The sequence below is a fragment of the Chrysemys picta genome, chromosome 8 (genome assembly GCF_011386835.1).
Source record: "Chrysemys picta bellii isolate R12L10 chromosome 8, ASM1138683v2, whole genome shotgun sequence".
In the NCBI taxonomy this organism is placed as follows: domain Eukaryota; kingdom Metazoa; phylum Chordata; order Testudines; family Emydidae; genus Chrysemys; species Chrysemys picta.
This window is the reverse complement of record NC_088798.1, coordinates 88,540,180-88,562,692: the sequence shown is the minus strand read 5'-3', so window position 1 is coordinate 88,562,692 and position 22,513 is coordinate 88,540,180. Positions and strand designations below refer to the sequence as shown.

General features: G+C 46.5%; 1 protein-coding gene across 11 annotated transcripts in view; it reads left to right on the top strand.

Annotated features, from left to right (window-relative positions):
- HTR4 (5-hydroxytryptamine receptor 4) overlaps positions 1-22,513 on the top strand; it is a 237,125-nt gene that overhangs the window by 31,110 nt on the left and 183,502 nt on the right. For 9 of the 11 annotated variants that reach the window (XR_010590077.1, XR_010590072.1, XR_010590075.1 and 6 more), the window contains exon 2: positions 9,081-9,198. The exons of the other annotated variants lie outside the window; for them this stretch is intronic. Coding sequence is in view for 3 of the 9 variants with exons in the window: in XM_065555895.1 (XP_065411967.1) it covers positions 9,083-9,198 (116 nt within the window). In the remaining 6 variants the exon portion in view is untranslated. The remainder of the gene's footprint in view (positions 1-9,080; positions 9,199-22,513) is intronic. 11 annotated transcript variants of the gene reach the window in all.

Here is a 22,513-nt window from a genome sequence, read left to right as displayed (position 1 = left end):
TCAAGGTTACTTAGGCCAATTATTTGGCCTAACATATTTTTTCTTAAATTAATTTTTTTACAAAGTCCATGTAATTATTTATGGGAATGTTATTCCCCAGACAAATGCTTCAAAATTCTTTACAAAATAAATACATTAAAAAAAAAAAGCCAATACCAATGGCTCAGTAACACAAACCACAGCAGACATAAAAGAAAAATAGATATTGGCTACAAAATACCTAGTTCCTAAACCCTGAGTCTTTAGGATTTCTAAACTCTTTGACCTGCCAATGTAAAATGCCGACATTACAATACATGAACATTGCTTTATGGATCACTTATCCTATCTCTAGTATAGTCCCCATGTAAGGGTGGACAGACAGCATATATAAAATAACTAGATAAACCTTAGCTGCAAGTGATACAATGCCCTTAACACACCAGTAAAACAGATTATAAAAGCCTACAAGATGCATCAGTGGAGATGTCAGATAAAACCTCAGAGTCATCAGGTGGACAGGAAGGAGATTCAGGAAATCCTATGTCATCGAGAGACGTCTGCATTTGAACTGACTTGCAAAATATGGCCCATCCTCCCTACAGCTGTGCAGGCTACATACTGCTCAACCTTTTTTCTTTTTTTTATTTTTTAAAAGGAGTTTCGTGTTGTGCTGGAGCTATGGCATCTTCCCAAATAGAGGGGCACTGCATGATTATTTAAAGGGTGCTTTATTGTAAAATGACCTGGAAGGATATACATACCTCTGCCCTATTCAAGAGAGGGTATCAATTAGTCATACAGACTCTACTTTTAGGGGCTGAAGAGTTAGATTCTAGGTATGAAAATACCATTTGGAATCATTTAGATGCTCCAAGTGAAATGTCCAGAGGTGGCTGAGAGATGATTTGCCAATATTGTCATGAGTAAAGGCAATGAGTTTAGTTTACCATTACTCCAGAGGTCACTTGATTCACAAGTATGTTCAGGAACCCTGGAAGTTTTACATATTTAAGCACAGATAATTATGCATCTGAAAATTCAGTGAAAAGGGCAATATTTATTTTCCATTATTTGTTGGCCTCCTGTTAAATATGTTAAGAAAAGCTTTTGAGCTGTCAATCTATATCTCCTAGGGTTTGTACTGCTGCTCATCACCAAAACACATACCAGTCACTAAGTAGATTGGCAAAATGAGATATCTAGTGGACTTCACAGAATCTGTCCCAGTGGGCTAGCTTGCCTTAATTATATTCACTGCTTTCAATTATATTCAGCAGTAATGCAAGGAACCTACAGGCCTCTATCCTGTCAGACATTAGCTTCAGCAAGTTAGCAGAAGGCTTTAGGCCTATGAATTTGAACAAATAAACTTTGCACAGATACACGGCCCAACAAAACCCCCAAATACTGGGGAGCTGAAACTAGTGCTTAAGGGGAGTTTCTGACTACAGGAACAGGACCCAGCCAGAAGAGGTTCCTGGCAATGAACTGATGTACATGAGCTACATCCACAAGAGGGCCATGGTAACGAATTGAGAGATATATAGATATAGAGATATATAGATCATTAATAAACTAAACTATAGAAGGATATTTCAAAATTAGTAAGGTAAGGATATACAAATAAGGGAAATACCCCCTACTGACACTGCATCACCCATAGTGTCGTCAGCATATCATATTATAAAAGTGGCATCGCAGCCTAGGGGTGGTAAGAGAGAGAGATGTAGTCCTTGGGAGGTGCCAGAATTATGGCCACTGGTGGTGATGAGGAAGATTGTTCTGCAAGGGATCCTATTGGGATCCAGGAAATGGGCGGGCTTTGCCCGCCCACTGCTAAAAGATCCCCCCCCCCCCAGCCTAAGGGGGGTCCACAGGACCTGGAGACCAAAAAATTACGGGGGACAACTAATAAAAGAACAGGGACAGGAGTGAGGTCAAAGGGTCAAACGAAGGGAACCAGGGATGGCGGGAGTATATGGGTGTGCAGATGTACATTCTGTAGTATCTCTATCTACCTTACTAAGTTGGGGTGTTCATGACTGTGCTAACTGTATTAATAAACTATTTTTAATTGTAGAAGAGTTCCTATAGTTTGCTAGTGTTGCAACTGTGCACATTGGGGTTGCCAACTATATAATAATTTGAATAACACTGGGCCTGATCTTGGGACAAGAACCTGTCACTCCGCAAAGAAATAACTGGGGATTCTTAAGTAATCCATATAATTAATTTGTAATCTAAAGAGCGGGTTATATGGCCAAGCCTGTTTTCAGGTCCCTCAGTCACAAACACACCCAGGCTCCTTCCTTTTTATCCTATGCATATTTAATCACCAGTTTCAATTCCTACCAGAGCATACCCCATGTGCCACACAACTTCTCTCCCAGCTCCCCCTCTGAGCTCCTCAGGATTTCCTGTTCCTCCCAGATATATATTTACCCAGTTACTGACCCAATTGTCTCATGAGCCCATCAATTGACACCAAGTATCAGGAATCTTCATTAGGAATTGCTGACTGACTCCAATCAAAACTTTAGCCTCCTCTGTGCTGCAGCAACTTCAGTGACCAGGGTGCTACAGCAGCTAACATTTTCTCAGAGAATCTTTTGTTCTTCACCCTCCCTTTTTCATGGGGGCTCGAGGAGCAGAAACCATGCAATGACCCTTTAGTGACCAAGAACTAGTGAGACTTAGAATGAAATTTGTTAGAATAACATTGGGGTGAATATATATATACACCTCTACCCCGATATAACACGGCCGTGGGGAGCCAAAAATCCCTACCTTGTTATAGGTGAAACGCTGTTATAGCGGGGTAAGGGTGGCAAGACTCCAGTGGTGATTTAAAGAGCCCGGGGCTCCCCGCAGCAACTGGAGCCCCAGACCCTTTAAAGCGCCACTGGAGCCCCGCTGCTACCGCGCTATATGTGAACCCGTGTTATATCGGGTCCAGGGCTGGCTTTAGGCTGATTCAGCCGATTCGCCTGAATTGGGCCCCGCGCTAAGAGGGCCCCGTGCCGCAGCTCTCCACCCTGCCCCCAGCTCACTTCCCCCTCCTCCCCTCCCCTGAATGCTCCGCCCCCTGCTCCTCCCCCTCCCCTGCTTCCCGCGAATCAGAGGTTCGCGGGAAGTCTGAAAAGAAGCAGGGGCGGGCAGGCAGCACTAGAAAACCCGGGGTGGTGGTGGGCGCGAGAAGGGTTCCCGGGAGGCACGGCCTAGTCCGGCCCCAGTTCCGGCCGAGTGCGCCGGCCTGCGGCGTGGCTTCGGGCCCGGCCCCTGCGCTGTGGCTTCGGCTCCGGCCCCCCGGCCCGGCCCCCGCGGCACGGCTTCGGCTCCGGCCCCCTGGCCCGGCCCCCATGGCACGGCTTCGTCTCCTGTCCCCTGGCCCGGCCCCCGCGGCGCGGCTTCGGCTCCGGCCCGGCCCCTGCGGTGTGGCTTCGGCTCCGGCCCCCCGGCCTGGCCCCCGCGGCACGGCTTCGGCTCCGGCCCCCTGGCCCGGCCCCCATGGCGCGGCTTCGGCTTCGGCTCCTGTCCCCTGGCCCGGCCCCCGCGGCGCGGCTTCGGGTCCGGCCCCCTGGCCCGGTCCCCGCGGCGCAGCTCTGGCCCCCTGGCCCGGTCCCCGCGGCTTCGGCTTCGGCTCCAGCCCCCCGGCCCGGCCCCCGCGGCGCAGCTTCGGCTTCGGGTCTGGCCCCCCGGCCCGGCCCCCGCGGCGCGGCTTCGGGTCCGGCCCCCACGGCGCAGCTCCGGCCCCCCAGCCCGGCCCCCGCAGCGCAGCTCGGCTCCGGCTGCCAAGGGGCTCTGGGCCGGACCCAAGCCTGGCGAACACGGCTGGAGTGCGGCTCGATTTCTGGGGGCGGGCTTGCTGCAAGCCCCGCCCCCAGGAATCGGGCCCCGCTCTTGCTAAAGCTGGCCCTGATCGGGTCGCGTTATAGCGGGGTAGAGGTGTGTATATGAGTAAACACCACATTTGTAGAAACCTGGTTTGGCTCCTGAGGAATCCAGTAAAAAGGACTAAATTTGCAACAAATGATTCAACTAATTCTAATCTCCTCCCTCACTGATAAAAGCACATTGCACTTAAGTGTCTGTATTAGCCAGAATAGAGCATCATCCTCGAATTATTTTCAAAGGAAGACATGGAGGTATTGGAGACGCAGCACCTGTTCACTCTCTCTCACACTGGCACACATCAGAAGTATCTCCAATAAAGTCAGTGGACTTGTGTAACAATGCTGCCTCTGGCGGGACACAACCGAGTGTATCAATTCAGGACAAATTGCTTAGAAGAGGGCTGTTACAGCCCAAGGCTGGGTTTCCTTTACTATTAAGGCTCACCAAACCAGCCAAACAGAGAGGACTTCGGTCTCACCCCACTGGCTAACCAGAAGTCATACAAGCAATTCCCGTAGACACTCCAGTTTCCCAGTATTTCCCTCATTGCCACTTGTTATGGGGATGAATGGTTATGAAAACCAATACCCCAGTATAAGAAAAAAGTTTCTCCCAGTCCCAAAGGACCAAGCCCCAGACCCAGGTCAATATACAAGTCAGATCTTACCCACAAATCACGCTGTTGCCAATCCTTTAGAATCTAAAATCTAAAGGTTTATTCATAAAAAGAAAGAAATATAGATGAGAGCTAGAATTGGTTAAATGGAATCAATTACATACAGTAATGGCAAAGTTCTTGGTTCAGGCTTGTAGCAGTGATGGAATAAACTGCAGGTTCAAATCAAGTCTCAGGAGTACACAGCTTGGATGGGTCATTCAGTCCTTTGTTCAGAGCTTCAGTGTAGCAAAGTTCCTCAAGAGGTAAAAAGCAGGATTGAAGACAAAATGGAGGAGTTTTCAGGGCCTTTTATATTCTCAGCCCTGTGGAAGAACACCCTTTTGTTCTTACTGTGGAAAATCACAGCAGCAAGATGGAGTTTGGAGTCACATGGGCAAGTCACATGTTCATGCATGACTCAGTTCTTTAGAGGCCGACGCTATTGTTTACATGTTAGTTTGAACATTCCCAGGAAAGCTCAGATGTGGATTGGCATCTCCCAAAGTTCATTGTCAGTTAAGTGTTTCTTCATTGGGCACTTACTGAGAATAGTCCTTTCTCAAGAAGCTGACCAAATGATTCACTGAGGCTACTTGTATCTCAATGTGTTTTGATTCTAAGTACATAGCCAATACTCATAACTTCAACTACAAAAATGATACACACATACAGATAGCATAATCATCACCAGCAAATCATAACCTTTTTATAGACACCTCACACAACAACCTTTGTACAATATTTGCTGCAAATATATAACAGTGGTTGCAACAATGATCTATACAGTCACAGTTTATGTCAACGTCACAACTTACACTGGTATCAGACTGGTGTGAGAAGAGAATCCCTCCCAAAGAGATGGGTGATGGATTTTTTTTTCATTGGAACAGGTTTTCAAAGGCAGGGTAGGATACCACTGAGGAAATGCTGTGCTGGAGCCAGGGAGGAGATTTTAGGGGGAAAGGATATTTTAAACAAATTGTGTGTGTATGTGCGCACATGTGCCTATAAATATATATCCCAGTTGGGGATTGGGAATGTTTTCCCAGTATAAACAGCTTTAACAATGGAAGTAGAGACTATGTGAAACTATTCCAGAACTACATAAATTAGAATCTAGCAGAAGAAAATGACAAATCTCATCCTGAGAACTTTTCCCACGCATGATGGGGGGAGGGGGTGGGGAGGCCAAAATGACAAATGATTAGTTTCAAGTGACAGTGGGGGCTGTTTGGCTTTGGGTTTTGGAAGCCATTTGACTGAGGTAGCACTTATCTGCCTTTCTCCTAAAGTGGCTGTAATGTCCTGAATACATGCAACTTATATATTTCTCATACATTGGTCTTATATCATGCCCCTCACTTCTGAGCTTACAGTGAGGCACATATGCCAGAAGGCCAGCACCATGACATGGAATTTTGAACATTAAGAGTAGACACGGGAGCTAGAGCAGCTCAAGAAGCTTCTGCTGGTAGATCTTCATGTCCCTTTGCTTTTGGCAAGCTCCCCCAGATGATTATCTGTTACTTCAGTGGTTTTCAAACGTTTTAGGCTGCATACTCCTTTCCAAATAATGTCTACTGTGTACCCCCATCTGAGATAGGCAGAGGTGACGTGTGCCTCCTCCCCAGATTTCAGCCTTCCATTTAGCAACAGCTCTAGAGGTTTTCTACTGTGGGGTGCACCCCCCCCCCCCAGCAGGGAGTGGAGGAACTCTTGGGGGAGGAGGCAACTCAGAGAGGGAGCACCACCTCCGCCCCCTGACTCACTTCAGCAGGCCACCTTGCCTGCCTGGATTGGGGGGGGAGGGGCACAACCAAAAATTGTAGCTCAATTGAGCTGAGCCGCTTGCCCTCCTGAATATTCCTCCACACCCCCTATGGGGGCACGCACCATGGTTTGAAAACTTCTGTACGAAATAAAATACGTTGTCCACCATTACAGCATTTTTCTCATGGATCCCCTGATGAGAGCCCATGTACCCCAGTTTGAAAACCACTGTCTTACTTGAATCTGACATAGTTAATTTGAGAGATCAAGACTGGAATTTCCCATCATCTATTGCGACCCAATCTAACTCATTTGAAATTTGGTGGAATTTCGATCCAATCCAATTCCTTTGGACCTAGTCCGTACTCCTTGAAACTATAAAGTGGACAAGCGAGAACTCAACCCCTCTACAGCACAGTCCAGATTTGCATTCTGTTCCCTGAGCTTGGACTCCACTTGCTTTGAAATTATTAATAATCCTGAGAAGCATTTTGAGTCATGTGCAGAGCCGGCTCCAGGTTTTTTGCCGCCCCAAGCAAAAAAAAAAAAAAAGCTGTTGTGCCGCCCCTTGAAAAGGGCCACCCAAGCACATGGGACGCTGGTGCCTAGAGCCGGCCCTGGTCATGTGTCACAAACCAACAACCCAGGGATCTGTCTTTGCTTCAGAATTCTATTCTCTAGTATCGCCACAGCCACTAGCTCTTGAACTGCGTTAGGCTTCTCTGACTGGCACGCATCACTCATACTGCAGATAGGGATCAGCAAATATTTTAGTAATCAAATGTCAACCTGGTGCATATTCACTCGTAAAAACTTTGTTAACATGGCAATAAGAATGCAGGTACTTAGTGTGTTCAGCTCTGCATGAGACCATGAGAGCTTAATTCCCAAAACTCAAATGATGAAAAACCTGGAAATGTGCAGGTAAGGTGACACTCCCACACAACCTTAACTCTGCCCTTTTTAATAAACCATTCTTCAGGAAGATCACTGTGTCTGAACCCTCCCTCAGCGCCTTTGTCCAGTGTGATCTCTGCCACCACCAAGTACTCCCCAGATCAATGGTGCTGCATGGATCACTGTGAGGATCCGCTGTGCTGTGTCAATAAGAGTACTGATTTGGAATTGTGAGGAGCACAGAGAAAATGGCAGGTTTTGTTACTGAGGGATAAAATAGAGTTATTTTCTCAATTTCTCAGGTACTATTACAGTCCCCATGGGGACCAGGCCCATGTTGGGTGGCAAGTGTCAATGCCATGTGTTTTGGATATTAAACCCTCACAGTGTGGAAGGGCATGGGAACTGTTGAGTACCTGCAACCTGAATTTCATGCTAACAAAAGCTTTTGCATGTGAATATCAAACATCAGTTGTCATGGGGTATTTGGCGGGGAGGGGATGTGGACCCGTTGATTGGGATCTCGACTGAGTCCACCAACTCATCTGACATAGGTCACTGAACAACCTTCACATGGGAATGACTTTCTAATCTCTAACTGGAGCCACATTTGAACTGATGAGTTATGTCCCTGAGCCATCCAGTCCCTGTCATCTGTACAGTTCATGTTCTAAGATGCCTTAGGGGTGCATGGATCAGCATTCACATTGCACTCCCTGTCAGTACCCAGCCCAGGCCGAGGAAGCTAATGATTCAACCAGCTGACCAAATTCGGTGGTGAATCCTGGTCACGTGCCCCCAGAGGCATGTTGTGCATATGCTAAGAAGAAGTTTCCTTAGCTCTTCAGCTAACATATTTACTTGCCTCTCTCTCTTTTGAATACCTATGAAATTTCCCAGAGGGTGGGGTAGGAGTCAGTGAGCCTGAGACTCTTCTCATTCTGGTTTTACAGCAGTATAACTCCACTGACTTCAGTGCAATTGCTGCTGATTTGCTTCATTGTAATCAGGTAGGTAATCACCCCCAATGAATCTAGATTAAGAGCCTTCCATGTAATTATGTGGCAAAACCCTACAAAATGTAACCTTTGCTATTGGCCAGAAGATAGAAATTAAATTGTACTTAAAGGCATAGATGGCTTGTGAAGGTCAGCTCATAACTATTACTGTCCATAATGATTCTAAAGTGCATGTTTGTTTACCTCAGTTTGTGGAGTAACATTTAAACAATAAGAGCCCGTAAAAGCTGCAGAAGTATTTATTGTATTTGTTACCATTTGTATGAACAGAGGGGTTTGAATCTGAAAAGTGCTTGCCTAGTGCACTGGGGTAAGTTTTGGCCAGGAAGTGCCTGCACTGTGTAGGAGCTCTGTGAGAACCAGGCAGCACACTGAGAATTATAAACTCAAATAGAGCAAGGCGTAAGGACTCTGATAGTTGATTCTGGCATTTTGTGCACTGAGTGCTCTAACCCTGGCTGGCAATTTAACAGGCATGTAATAATACATCTTGGGGTTCCCATGGAAGACAAGCTGCTGACCTGACACTGTGCAAGTCAGGTTAAAACCCTCATTACGCAGCATTCCAAGCTGTTCCTCCCATCAAGCTGTGAAACAGAATTTACCTTTTAGCTGCAAATATTTGCCAGATGGTTTCAGTGCATGTGAAGTCCTTGGTCCTCTCATGTGGTTCAAGTGCCAGATTTCTATGGACTATCTAGATTATGCTAATATAGTTGGGCTTTTAGTTTCATTAGAGAAGAAAGCTAAAGAACTCCCTGTGCTCCACACAGCAGCCTGTCCGGGCCTTCTGGCCTGATACTAATTCACTTACTTGTTTTGTGCTTTGCAAGTGAAGCGTCTTCTCTCCCCATTTCTAGCTATGAGTCCAGAAGTCCTGAAAATAGTGTGGGTACAGAGTACAGGTAATGGACGACTCTACCACCAAACCCTCCACCAATGTATCCCAGCATTGACCAAGAGATGCCAGCTGAGAGGGTGAGTCAAGCTCCCTTAATCTTTCTTCTAAAACTGCCTCCAAGAATATGTAGTCCATTTGTGATCTTGGGGGACAGAAATATATTTTCAATGGCATCTGGACTGAGACAAACTGACTTCATTAAGGCCACTAAACAGCCTTCAGATGGAAATCACTGCTTGGCCACCTTGTGCCTTTGGCCCAGGATTGGAGGGATTGGGAATAGGAGGGGCAGAATAAAATTTTCCTTTGGGCACCTTAACTGAGAATTTCCCAACTAATGGAGAAGGAGGGTTGACTCTTAACCTTAATTTGTTTCAGTGACATATTTGACGGTGCTGGAGCTGTTCTGTAATAACATGAACAATGTATGTTGACCTGGTTATTGGTTATATAGGTTTTCTTTGTAAACATGTTGATTTAGTTTAATAGGAAGAATTTTTCAGGGAAAAAAAGCAGGAAGGGAAAGAATATATAAATATATATATATATATATTTTTTTTTTAAACGAGATTACAAGTTTGGTTGATAAGGGTAATAGTGTTGATGTAATAGACTTCTGTAAGCCATTTTTGGCTTGGAACTGTACGACTTTGTTAAAAAAATAGAATGATATATAATTAACACGCTCACATTAAATAGCTGACTGATAAGTTATCAAAATGTAATTGTAAATGGGGAATCATCATTGAACGGGTGTGTTTCTAATGAGGTCCATCAGGGATTGGTTCTTGGCTCTGTGCTATTTAACTATTTTATCAATGACTGGGAAGAAAACACAAAATCCTCACTGATAAAGTTTGCAGATGACCCAAAAGTTGGGGGACTGGTAAATAACTAAGAGGACTGGTCACTGAAAGAGAGCTCTGGATTGCTTGGTAAACTGGACAAAAGCAAACAATATATGTTTGAATATAGCTAAATGTAAATGTCAAGGAACAATGAATGGAGGCCATACTCACTTAGGTATATCTCCATATATATATTATAATCTCATAGAGCTGGAAGGGACCCTGAAAGGTCATCAAGTCCAGCCCCCTGCCTTCACTAGCAGGACCAAGTACTGATTTTGCCCCAGATCCCTAAGTGGCCCCCTCAAGGATTGAGCTCACAACCTGGGTTTAGTAGGCCAATGCTCAAACCACTGAGCTATCCCTCCCCCCATCCTTTCCCCCTTATAGCATGGAGAACTGCATCCTGAGAAGAAGTTACTGGAAAAGATTTTGGGGTTAGGGTGGATAATCAGCTGAACATGAGCTCCCAGTATGACACTGTGGCTCAAAGGGCTAGCATGAGCCTTGGCTGCCTACAACAGGGGAACCTCAGGTAGCTGGAGGGAAGTATTTTACCCTCTGTATATGGCACCAGTTCAACCACTACTGGAATACTGTGTCCACTTCTGGTGTCCACAATTCAAGAAGGATGTTGATAAATTGGAGAGCGTTTAGAGAAAAGCCATAGTTAAAAATTATTAATTAAATTAAATTACTTAAATTAAAAAACTCTAATTACAAAAAGAGAAAACCTGCCTTACAGTGATAGACTCAAGGAGCTCAATCTATTTAGTTTAACAAAGAGAAAGTTAAGGGGTTCCTTGATTACAGTTTGATTAGATAATGGGCTGTTCAGTCTTGCAGTATAATCTGATCCAATGGTTGGAAGTTGAAGCTAAATTCAGACTGGAAATCAGGCATACATTTTTGACAATGAAAGTAATTAACCATTGGAACAATTTACCAAGTGTGATGGCTGATCATTGACAATTTTTTAAGTCAAAATTGGATGCTTTATTAAAGACACACTCTAGGAATTATTTTGAAGTTGTTTCAAGTCCCGTGTTACGCAGGAGGACAGACTAGATGATCAGATGGTCCCTTCTGGCCTTGGAATCTCTGAATGTCTCAAGACAAGTCACCCCTCAGTAAACACTTAAGAGTTAAGAGACAATGTCTGAAGTATGAACGTTGAAAATTCTCTACTTCCTGACTCCAGCCAACTTAGAGAGCTAATTTTGATGAGCAAGGCCAAAGCCCAGGAGCTCACAAGAACAACGGAACTCTGGCTGTATTAAAAGGGACTCTCTCTCAAGAGATTGGGAGATATTTTGGGGAATTGGACTAAGATGTAAGCACCTGCTGCGGTGTCTGGAAAAAGTTTGCCCTGTCTAGATTGCCACCAGGGAATGGCAGGGCTTTAGGTAACATAGACATGAGTGTAGCCTGCGTGTTGTTTTAAAATCCTCTTTCTCTAATGCTTTTTCTTACTGTTAAAATGAACAGTACTTTGATTTCAAGAAGCCTGTCTGGTCACTGCACAACACTGGTTGCAGACTCCCAAAGGGAAGAATCACTGTAATCTGGATTCTCTTGGACCTGCGGGGTAAGCACGATTGATCAACAGGGTGCTGGAGCCCAGGGTGCTGGCTGCAGCCCAGCACTAAGAGCAGGAGACTGGTGGAATTCCACCTGATGATAGGTAAAGGGCTGACACCTGAGGGGGTGCCTTCAGAGAGACCACAAAGGGGACAGAGGTGCAGCTGGCCCTGTAACTGTGGCACCGTATTTGCTCTAGTGTCCTCAAAAGAAATCAAGGCTGATTTCAAAGGCAGGTTCAGAACCAAAATACTTTTATTATAAATAGCTTTGCAATGCACTTCTGAGTGATTGGGATAGCTCAGTGGTTTGAGCATTGGTCTGTTAAACTCAGGGTTGTGAGTTCAATCCTTGAGGGGGTTACTTAGGGATCTGGGGCAAAATCAGTACTTGGTCTATATATAAAGACATAGTCCCTGCTCTGAAGAGCTTTCAACCTAAATTAGATAAACTTAGAATATGAAGTTAGATGTAGAAAAAGAAATAATACTTACTATTACTTTTCATGCATTTGCTTACATGTTAGAGGTTATTTTTACTGTAGCTCGTCCTTCCATTTGAGCATCACAACTTCCTCTAGTTTATTTTAACCAGACACATGGAAAGTGGTTTCCACTGTCTATACATTTCCACAACAGGAAAAGGAGGATTAACAGGGTCCATCCTCAGGTGCATCTGAGATCTGGCCCCATTTGAGGGCTGAGAAGAGGTGGCAGAGGTACAGTTATGCCACGTTTCCACACCCTTCTATCCTGGGTCTGCTTTGGTCCCTGATATACATTAGAGCAGCCAGAGGGTTATGTCAATTAGAGTCATTCAATTGGCTGAGGATCAGGTAGAACTCTGTGCATTCTGGTCCCACCTCCTGGCTTTCCCGTCATGCCACCTACATGCCCTCATGCTGCAGGAATTCTCAACTGCTTGCTTAAGGCAGTTTAAAGTCCTTTTTATGCTGCTGTTGCAGGGCAAGATTAAGCCCAATAACTCCATAATTGTCTATTCATCCTTGTTTTCCTGTGACAATTATATTGGTACAGATTGGAGGGAACTGGATAACACATATTGTAGAGCACGGTGGGGTGTGTGAGAGAGCACTGCCAATGATCTGAGAATGGGAATCCCCAAATGCTTGCTGCTGCTTTTCTTTCCTTTTTTTTTTCTTCCTCCCAGTCTTCTCTATTTGTGTACAGTTGCTGGGATCCAATAGCTCACCAATGAGGTCAAGCACTCCTGTTGAAGCTATTGCCCAAAGTAGGATTTGTATCCCTTCAAAAACAAGTGTGCAGCAATTACAGAGGAGTAAAAGGTGTTAATGGACTTTGGCTTAGAACCAGACCAATATGTGCAGATATATTACCTGCATTGACACACAATTGCTTCTGGGGGAATTTTGCGTCACTGCGTGTGCGCAGAATTCATGGCCCCCGCAGATTTTTTTGCATACCTGCAGAGAAATGACTTTTGATGGGGAAGCAAACGGAAGCTACAAGAGTGGTCATGTACCTACTCCCTGGCAATGCAGAGGAGAATGTAGCAGCCTGCCTCTTTAGTGAATTATTATCATTGTTCTTAGTGAATTCCCGCAGGAGTATAAAACAGGTGTAAAAATTTTAAGGCTCCTTTACATTGCCAGAGTGGTGTAAAGGACAGTATGGACAGTATGGACTTATAAATGCTTATGGTGCTTTAGTGATTAGAACTGGTCTAAATCTTTGGACTGAAAACATTTCTTGTCAAAATGTGCTCCATGAACTATTTGCGACTGAGCTTTTTGGAGATGGTCAGTACCCAGTATAAATTGTGAGTTTGAGTCCCCAACCCTCATTTGCTCTTCAGTAGCCTATGATGTAACGCTGAGCATATGGCTGCATATATTTGTTGACAAATAATTAGAAGTAAAGGGTCAATACTAGCTACATTACTATTAGACAGAGGGAGTTTGGTGATTTCCTCCAATGCTCCCCACTCCCATTCTCCATCCATTGTATTGTAGTTTAAATAAATTACCACAATAATTGAAACTAGCTGGATTATATTGCATTATTTTGACAAAAAAATGCAGAATTTTAAAATATTGTGCACAGAATTTTTATTTTTTTGGTGCAGAATTTTTAATGTTTTGGCGTAGAATTCCCACAGGAGTAACATAATGGCTTTTCATAGCCTAGCATTTTGAGGCTATAATTAGGAAGGATTTTCTTCCTTGCAGATTAATGCCTCGATTCATAGCTTTTATCATTCTGGTCTATGTACAAAGCAAGCTGATGGTATTCTTTTTAAAACGGATGTTTTATTATGGCATTTACTGATCTTTGGTCTAAATCCTTAAGCCAATTAAATATCGACTCTGTTGCACTAAGTATCAAATTACCGTGCAAGCTGAAATAACTCACATGTTACTGAACTATGCAAATGGGCTCATGGACTCTCTGCAGTGGGCTCTATTTACAGGGCTGCCATCGTTAGGGAAAAACAAATCTTAAAATGTTGAAGTGTCTTTAGCTGGGGAGAAGGGGCCTTCACTGACCGCTCTGGAAGGTGAATGCATCTTCTTAGCCACACAATAATGCCAATGTGGCCTGCCATTTCCACCATTTCTCAACTGCAACCTGAATGGACCACCCATCCCTAGGGTTATAAGGGAGTTTAGGCCTTCATCATCCATTCAGTCTGTGACCTTTCTGCTGAGATTGCCAATGAAGATGCTAGTTCTTCTGTAATGTGATGGCAGCTTTTGTGATGCAGACCTCTAGCCGCAAGAACTGAACTGAGAAAAAAACAAAACAAACCCCCCCAAACACCACCATTCAGTTCACGCAGGCCACTGCACAAACCAACCGAGTTGGGAAAGACTCAATCACTTCCAGCCTGGGTCAGATCTGAAGTAGCAACCTAGAGGTGGAAGGAATTGCACCTCTTAGTGAGCAGGGCCGGCTCCTGGCACCAGCTTGCCAAGCAGGTGCTTGGGGCGGCCACTCTGGAGAGGGACGGCACGTCCAGCTATTCGGTGGCAATTCGGCGGATGGTCCCTCACTCCCGCTCGGAGTGAAGGACCTCCCGCCGAATTGCCGCCGCAGATCGCGATTGCGGCTTATTTATTTATTTATTTATTTATTTATTTGCCGCTTGGGGTGGCAAAAATCCTGGAGCCGGCCCTGTTAGTGAGTCACTATTAACTGCAGGGCTAGCATCAAATCAGGCTGAAACTTCCCGACCCACAAAGCCTCAGCAGGTAGAGCCCACGCTGCAAAGCTTATTGAGAGATTTATAGCTGAGATGGCAGTGGGATCTGTTCCCTTTCATCTTGCATTGCTGACGGAGAGGATCAGTAAGATTGTGTTCTGCTGGCAGACCAGGGACATGGAGAAGATGGAGTTTGGTACATTCCTTTGCTGAGTGGAAGATCATTTTGGGTGTTTTTATTATAGTAACATTTGGAGTCTCTAACCCAGTGGTTCTCAAACTTTTGTACTGGTGACCCCTTTCACATAGCAAGCCTCTGAGTGTGGCCCCTCCTTATTAATTAAAAACACTTTTTTATATATTTAGCATCATTATAAATGCTGGATGCAAAGTGGGGTTTGGGGTGCAGACTGACAGTTCACAACCCCCCATATAATGACCTCGCAACCCCCTGAGGGGTCCCGACCCCCAGTTTGAGAACCCCTGCTCTAACTCCATTGTGCTAGGTGCTCTACAAACACATAGTAAGAGACAGTCCCTGAGCTTATGTTCCAAATAAACACAGGAGAGGAGAGGATACCAGCACAGAAAGGGGAAGTGACTTGCCCAGATCATACAGTAACGGGTGGTAGAGCCACCCATGTATTCACTGGACCACACTGCCTCTCTGTAGACCACAAGAGATGCTCTCAAGCTGACTTATTCTCCTCTTCGAGAAGTTCTCCTTTCTGAAGTTGGTCCAATAAAAGATATTACCTCACCCTTTCTTGTCTCTCTAACATCCTTGGACCAACCCAGCTACCGCAACACAGCATACAACAGTGGAAGTTATTCTCCTCTTGACTTTCATAATGCTGTCTTGTGAACGGAGCCTCTTTCTGACTTACTGCCCTACCCCCTGTGAAAAGGTGCTGAGCACCCTCCTTTCTCATTGATTGCAATGTGAATTTAAGGTGCCCAGTATCTTGCAGGAAGAAGCCTAAAATCTCAGAGTCTTTAGGGAGAACTTGTACAAATATCCCTCAAGGTATTAGCCATGCAACTTTCAACAATGATGCAATTTCTATCACTTCTAGATTGAAGGGTGTGCTTGTCTCAAATCTAAGGAACCAGGTGGAATTTACAGCCACCATTTCATCATTAGGCACCTAGATCCAGTGATGACAGCTGCATTAGAAATACTGATGTGAACACATCCTATAAAAATGGGGTTGCAAAGGTGACTTCAAGCAAACAAATTATGAATCAAGCTTCAAGGAAGTTGGAAAATTAATCCTAAAAAAACAACAACAACAACAACAACAAAAACAATTTCTGGAGAGAACCTGGACCTGCAGGGCAGTCTGGGGAACATTTTGCATTGAAATCTGTTTGGACATTAAAACAGGCAGTGGATTGTGTCTCGTCACACTTGCTCATATGGGCAGTTCTCAGAAAAGGCAAAATGCAGAGATCAAGCCTTTTCCGTCCCAGTAAATGGCTTTTTGTTTCCTTATCTCAAGTCCCTTTAACCATTAAGCTATTTATAGCATGAATGTTTCTGCAAGTCCTCTTCCCTCCCCCCATTTGTTATCTTTTATACTGAATGATCTCAGGGTCTGGTAATCCTAATGCTTCCTCCTGGATGGGATCCCATCCCAGGGAGGGGCTGTTTGCTTTCTAGGAGTGCTGCATCTCGGTCCAGAATTGAGAGATGCAATGAGAGTCAGAGAGAAATTACCATCCATGTTACCACCCTACACACACATCCCTCAAAACATTTGCAGTGTTGGTCATAGATAATTAATTTACCTTCTTTCTCAGTCCCCACTGCTTAACAAGAATCTCCCTTAGCTGTTAGTGGCATAGGGCCTTTGACACATCTAAGCTTCAGAGAAGAGTGGTGCATAGATACAGATAGATATAAACAATAGCCAGTTCATTCCATTAGTATTTATTTAGTATTTGCATGAGAGTAGAACCCTGAGACCACAACCCATTGTGCTAGGTGTTGTACAAACACAGAAACACAAATAAAAGGCAGGCCCTGCCCACAATCTAAATAGGGACAAGATGTGGCAGATTGGTGTTGAATATAATTAGGGTGACCAGATGTCCCGTCTTTAAAAGGACAGTCCCGTTCTTTGGGACTTTTTTTTAATATAGGCGCCTATTACCCTCCACCCCCATCCCATTTTTTCACAGGGTGGTGGAATTGGGGGAAGAAAAGGAGATAGTAACAGGAATACAAGGTTTCATATATTACAATTTGAAGGTTTCACTGGATTTTGTTCTTTTTTAAATAAGGTAAGTGAACAAGAGATATTACTTGAATTACTACTAGGCCACGTCTAGCCAGTTGCAGTGTGGCCCATTAAACGCTCCCCTAGTTTGGGAGTAGGACATACATACTGGGCCATGGAGAGGGCTTCTGGTTTTTGGTTTGTGTTTATTTTTTGTCAACTTTTGTGCCTTTCAGCTCCTTCAAAAATGGATTTTTATTGGTTTACTTCACTGCTGACTACATAAATACCAGTAAAAACTAGTTGTTTCATTAGCAATGAAACAAAGACATTTTTTTTCAAACACCCATATAAAAGCTTTTTAAGGCAGTCCCAAGTAGTATTGGTTTCCTATGGGCCCAATTCTCTCCTACCCTGGACACTGTGTCTTCATTCACAACATCTGCAAAAGGAGTGCAAAATGACAACAAACCACCTGGTAGCATTTTAAACCCACTTTGCACTTGTGTAAATAACTACACAAGATGCAGAGCAGTAGTGAATCAAGCCTTATTCATAATGTGTAACTTGCACACAGAAACTACTTACTATGCTGCTCTTTGTTTGATCTGGAACTGAACCATGGAGACAATTATCAGGAAAAGGTACAGGCCGGAATGTACTGCAGGCATTCTGAACAAGGGGTGAATTCCACTTAAAGTCCCTGTAAGGGAAACTTGCCATCTTCTGTTTTTCTCCCCCCCAGTAGAAAATTCCAGATCCTTTATAATTGTTATCCATGGAATATTTTTCTCTAATAATTCCTTATCTGTAGACCATTCACTACAACATTTTGGTAGAATTCAAATTCTATGCTTCATGGGTAAGTTCGATATGAAGTGCAGGTCACAGGCTCTTTGTTTTTTTTCCTGTTTGGATGAGTTTAACTCTGCGAATCAGATGTCCAGCGTACACAGTCAAAATTCAAATTTGCTTTCTATGCATATTGTCCGATATTCACTGAAATTTGCTGTTTCCATGAACTTTCCTGACAATAAACTGGGTTGCTAGAATATTCCCGGCACATGAGCCCAAAAGGAGCATGAACACTAGGGTTACCATATTTCCACAAGCAAAAAAGAGGACACTGGGGGGGGGGAGGAGCCCCGCTCTAGCCCCACCCCTGCCCCACCCCCATCCACTCCCTCCCACTTCCCACCCCCTGATTGCCCCCCTCTGAACCCCCAATCCCCCCTGCTCCTTGTCCCCTGACTGCCCCCTCCTGGGACCCCTGCCACTAACTGCCCCCTAGGACTCCACCGCTTATCTAAGCCGCCCTGCTTCTTGTCCCCTGACTGCCCCCTGACTGCCCCCTCCTGAGAACACCCTACGACCCTACCTGTCCCCTGACTGCCCCGACCCTTATCCACACCCCCACCCCATATTCACACCCCCGCCCCCAGACAGACCCCGGGGACTCCTATGCCCTATCCAACTGCTCCCTGCCCCCGACAGGACCCCCAGAACTCCTGACCCATCCAACCCCCTCTGCTACCTGCCTGCCTCGACCCCTCTCCACATCCCTGCCCCCCTGACAGCCCCCCCAGACCCATCTAACCCCCCCTGCTCCCTGTCCCTGACTGTCCCAACCCCTCTCCACACCCTTGCCCCCCTGACAGCCCCCCCCTCAAACTCCCGACCCACCCAACCCCCCCTCCCTGTCCCCTGACCAGGGCCGGCTTTAAAAAGCCCAGGAATCGGGCTGTGCTCCAGCCGGGGTTGTGGGGCTTGGGGTCGGGTTGGAGGTGCTCGGCCGGCGCTGCTGGGGCCCGAGCTGGGCCGGCGCTGCTGGGGCCCGAGCCGGGCCGGGTCCGGGCCGGGGGTGCTGGGGCCTGAGCTGGGCTGGCGCTGCTGGGGCCCGAGCCGGGCCGGGTCCGGGCTGGGGGTGCTGGGGCCCGAGCTGGGCCGGAGCCGCTGGGGCAGCCGGGCGCTGCTCGGCCAGGGCTGCGCCTCCCCGGAGCTCTCCTCCTCGCACCCCCCACCCCAGCTTACCTGCTGCTGCCTCCCACCTGCCCCTGCTTCTTTTCAGACTTCCCGGGAAGCTCTGATTGGCGGGAAGCAGGGAAGGGGAGGAGCAGGTGGGCGGAGCGTTCAGGGGAGGAGAGGAGGGGGAAGACAGCTGCGGGGCCGGACAGCGTGGTAAGGCTGCAGGGGATGGGGGGAGCCGGGAAGGGGCTTTGGGTGCCCAGCGGCGCTTGGCCACCGCTTTTCTATCTATAAATAGCCGACCGGGGGGAAATCCCGGACATTTTTAGATTTTTAAAAATCCGCCCCCGGACAGCTATTTATAGACTGAAAAGCCGGACATGTCCGGGGAAATATGAACACAGGCAAAGAGTATTTGTTTAAAAATGTGAGTGCCTATTTGTAGAATTTTTCGGCAGTATTCACCGAGCTCTCGTTTTCAACAGTTTGGTAAGAAGAAGAAATTATGCTCTAAGTGCAGCTATTTTTATGTATTTTAAGACAGAAAATGGAGGTAGATAGCTTTTATTGCAAAACCAAATATCAGTACCATCACTCTTCTCTCCAAATTGTTAGTGTCAGGCAGGTCTTTTGCCACCCCAAGCAAAAAAAAAATTGCCCCACCCTTTTTGTGTGTGTGGCTTTTACAAGTTAGCACTTTGCAATTTTTTTTGTTTTGTTTTTGACTGTTTAAAATTACAAAAAAATGAAAACAGAGAATTTGTAGTTAGTGAAATAAAACAATTTCCTACTAGTGTACTCATTTACTCACTGGGCCGACCATGGAGTGAGCCGGACTGTGTCTGCCTGGGCAGAGCTAGGCCTGCCCCTGAGCCGGAGGCCTTGGCATAGGCAGGACATCAGCGCCAATCCCAGGGCTCACATGGTCTGTGCGGGTCGGACCAAGTCACACTGCTGGTGGGCTACCCAGACTGGCTGTCACTGCTGAGTAGCCAGAGGGGCCTGGAGCTGCGTGGGAGACACCGAACAGCTCTGCATCCTGTCTGTCCTTCCCCGCGAGCATGCCCGGGGGCTTGGCGCTGCCCTCCGGAGCTGGGCGTCGCAGCCCTGTGCTGACAGGAGCAAGCAGCGGGCGTTGGGGGGGTGGAGAAGGGGGCTGCCCGGTCTCTCCAGCCAGGGCACAATCACCTCCACTCCCCTGGCACCAATCCCAGTCTGAAATGGCTGTAGCAGCCCTGCCCACGTTCCCACGTCTTGCTATGCAACATGGGGAGGGGAGGAGGCTCTGAGAGAAGGGCTGCAGCCTGGCTCCCACACTGGCCTAGGGCCCCTGTGGCTGGAGGGGCAGCGGACCCCGGGGAGCCTGGCTTGGGGCAGCCTCAGCAACACCCCAGAGTCCCAGGCGGTCATCCCGCAGCGTGGCCGGGGACAGAGCCAGCCGGACAGGGGGCACCGCCTGTAGCTCTCACGCGGAGCGAGCTGGGGCGGCTGCGGGGTTCAGCTGCCGGGGTCCAGGGCAGAGCAGCTGGCGGCTGGTGATCTCAGGGCAGAGTGCCCAGGCCTCCCACTCCCCGGGACCCCTGCAAGCCGGCCGCAGGCTCAGCCTGTGCAGCGGCACGAGTTCGGCTCAGCCTGAGCTGCTGCTCCCCTCCCCGGGCAGGAGGGGGCACAGGGGGAGGAGGCGGAGGCGGGGACAAGCCGAGGATGAGCCCGCAGCCGGTGCTGGAGTAGCAGCCTACCCGGCCGCCATGTTCCGCTACCACCCCCTGTTCCGCGACCGGGGCAGGGCCGTGCTACCGGCTCCTGCCTGAGGGGGGCTGGCCACTGCCCATGGGAGAGTGGCAGGGACATGCTCCCCACTGAGCTAGCTCCCTTTGTCCCACTGCATAGCCCCGGTCAGTGAACAATAGGGCGGTCAGGATCCAGCCCAGTACACTGCCTCAGGTCGGAGCTGGGGCCCCAGCATTATGCCGCCCCTGGTAATTTGCCGCCCCAAGCACCTGCTTGTTTTGCTGGTGCCTAGAGCTGCCCCTGGTGTCAGGTGTCTCCTAGCCAAATAGTTCCTGATAAGTAGGCATTCAGCTGCCTCAGGAGAGTCTCTTTTTTTTTGCTCTCAGCTGCCTTTGTCATGTAGGGCTTCTCTGAACAGGGATGTTCAGGAATGTTAAGATGAATTAACTGAAGGTGTGAAGTTAAAGTGCATTAACCCCTTAGTCAGTCACTCTTCTTCAGAAGTAAAGTGGCCAAATTAGTTTGCTTTAGGTTGATGCCCTTTGAAGGATTAATGTGCTTAGTCTCTCTGTGCCTCAGTCTCCCCCATCTGCAAAATGGGGATAATAGCACTTTCCTACCACATGGGGTGTTGTGAAGATACACACATTCAAGATTATTACAGTAATGGGGGCCATATAAGTACCTTAGATAGGTAGAACTGGGCAATTCTCTGTTAAGGAGCACGTTTTGGCCAATCCTTAGCTGGTGTACATTGGCATCAATCCACAGTGAAGCACCAGCTGAGGAAGACCTGGCCCTCTATACTGAAACAAAATAACAAGTAGTTGCAACTTCCAAATGACTATAATTATTTATCTGTTTATGTTTATGCAACCCACAGGTGAGTGTGTGTTACAGGACTCTCGCTGTTCTCTGCCACAGAGGATGTGAGTAGTTACATCATCCTGCTAGAGAACTTTGGCTCTTTAGCTTTAGCAGCTCATGTGTTTAGCACTGGAGAAGCCAGGTTCATTCCTGCATGTGCCGGCCAAGAAGGTGGTGGTCACATTCACTTAGCATATTTATACATCAGTCGCTATTTATAGGTAACACAAAGCTCCCACACCCAGCGTGGCTTGGACTGAGCAATGTTTGCTGGACAGCAGGCTGTTGGTTTTAATGGGAGATTGTTTACAGCATTGAGGCATGGCTGAGTGGGAAATTACAATCTGTAAACATTGCCGAGAGAAGAGTGGATACTATTTATTCAGCATAACAACAGAGCAACAGTGGGGCTAGTCAAACAGCAATTAGCAACAGGTTGTGCTATAATTAGTGACTCAGTTTCTGTTGGCTACCTCTTACCGTGCCATCAGTAAGTCATCAAATATTGAGGGCAAGTGGAGGAGCAAATATATTAGACACAGTGAGGAGTGTTTGGGGACATGCAAACTCCTTTTCTTTTCCTTATTTATTCTGGCAATTATCGTAACAGAAGGTTTTGAAGTGGCACTTGGTTCTCTATTACTTGCATGAAATCTTGAACACAGTCTCCAAAGTGTTTTCTAAAGAGAAGAAAGCACCTTTGAAAAGAGCTTCAAATCTCACTGATTACAAAGGACTATCCTTCTTCCTCCTTCATTACAATGGGGAAAATAATAAAGATGTATTTCTCATGCATAGGTGTATATTTTACATCTGTGGGTGTTGGGTTTTTTGTCGCTGTAGCTGCTATTGTGCGAATTATCTTTCCATAGTTCTGTTGGCTGAAAATCTTAAGATAGATGGGCTCTGAGATTTCAGTACTTTATCACTAAAGGAAAGCTGCTTGATATCATCATCAGCTAAGTGTTCAAGGATTGTTGTTGTATTTTTCCCTT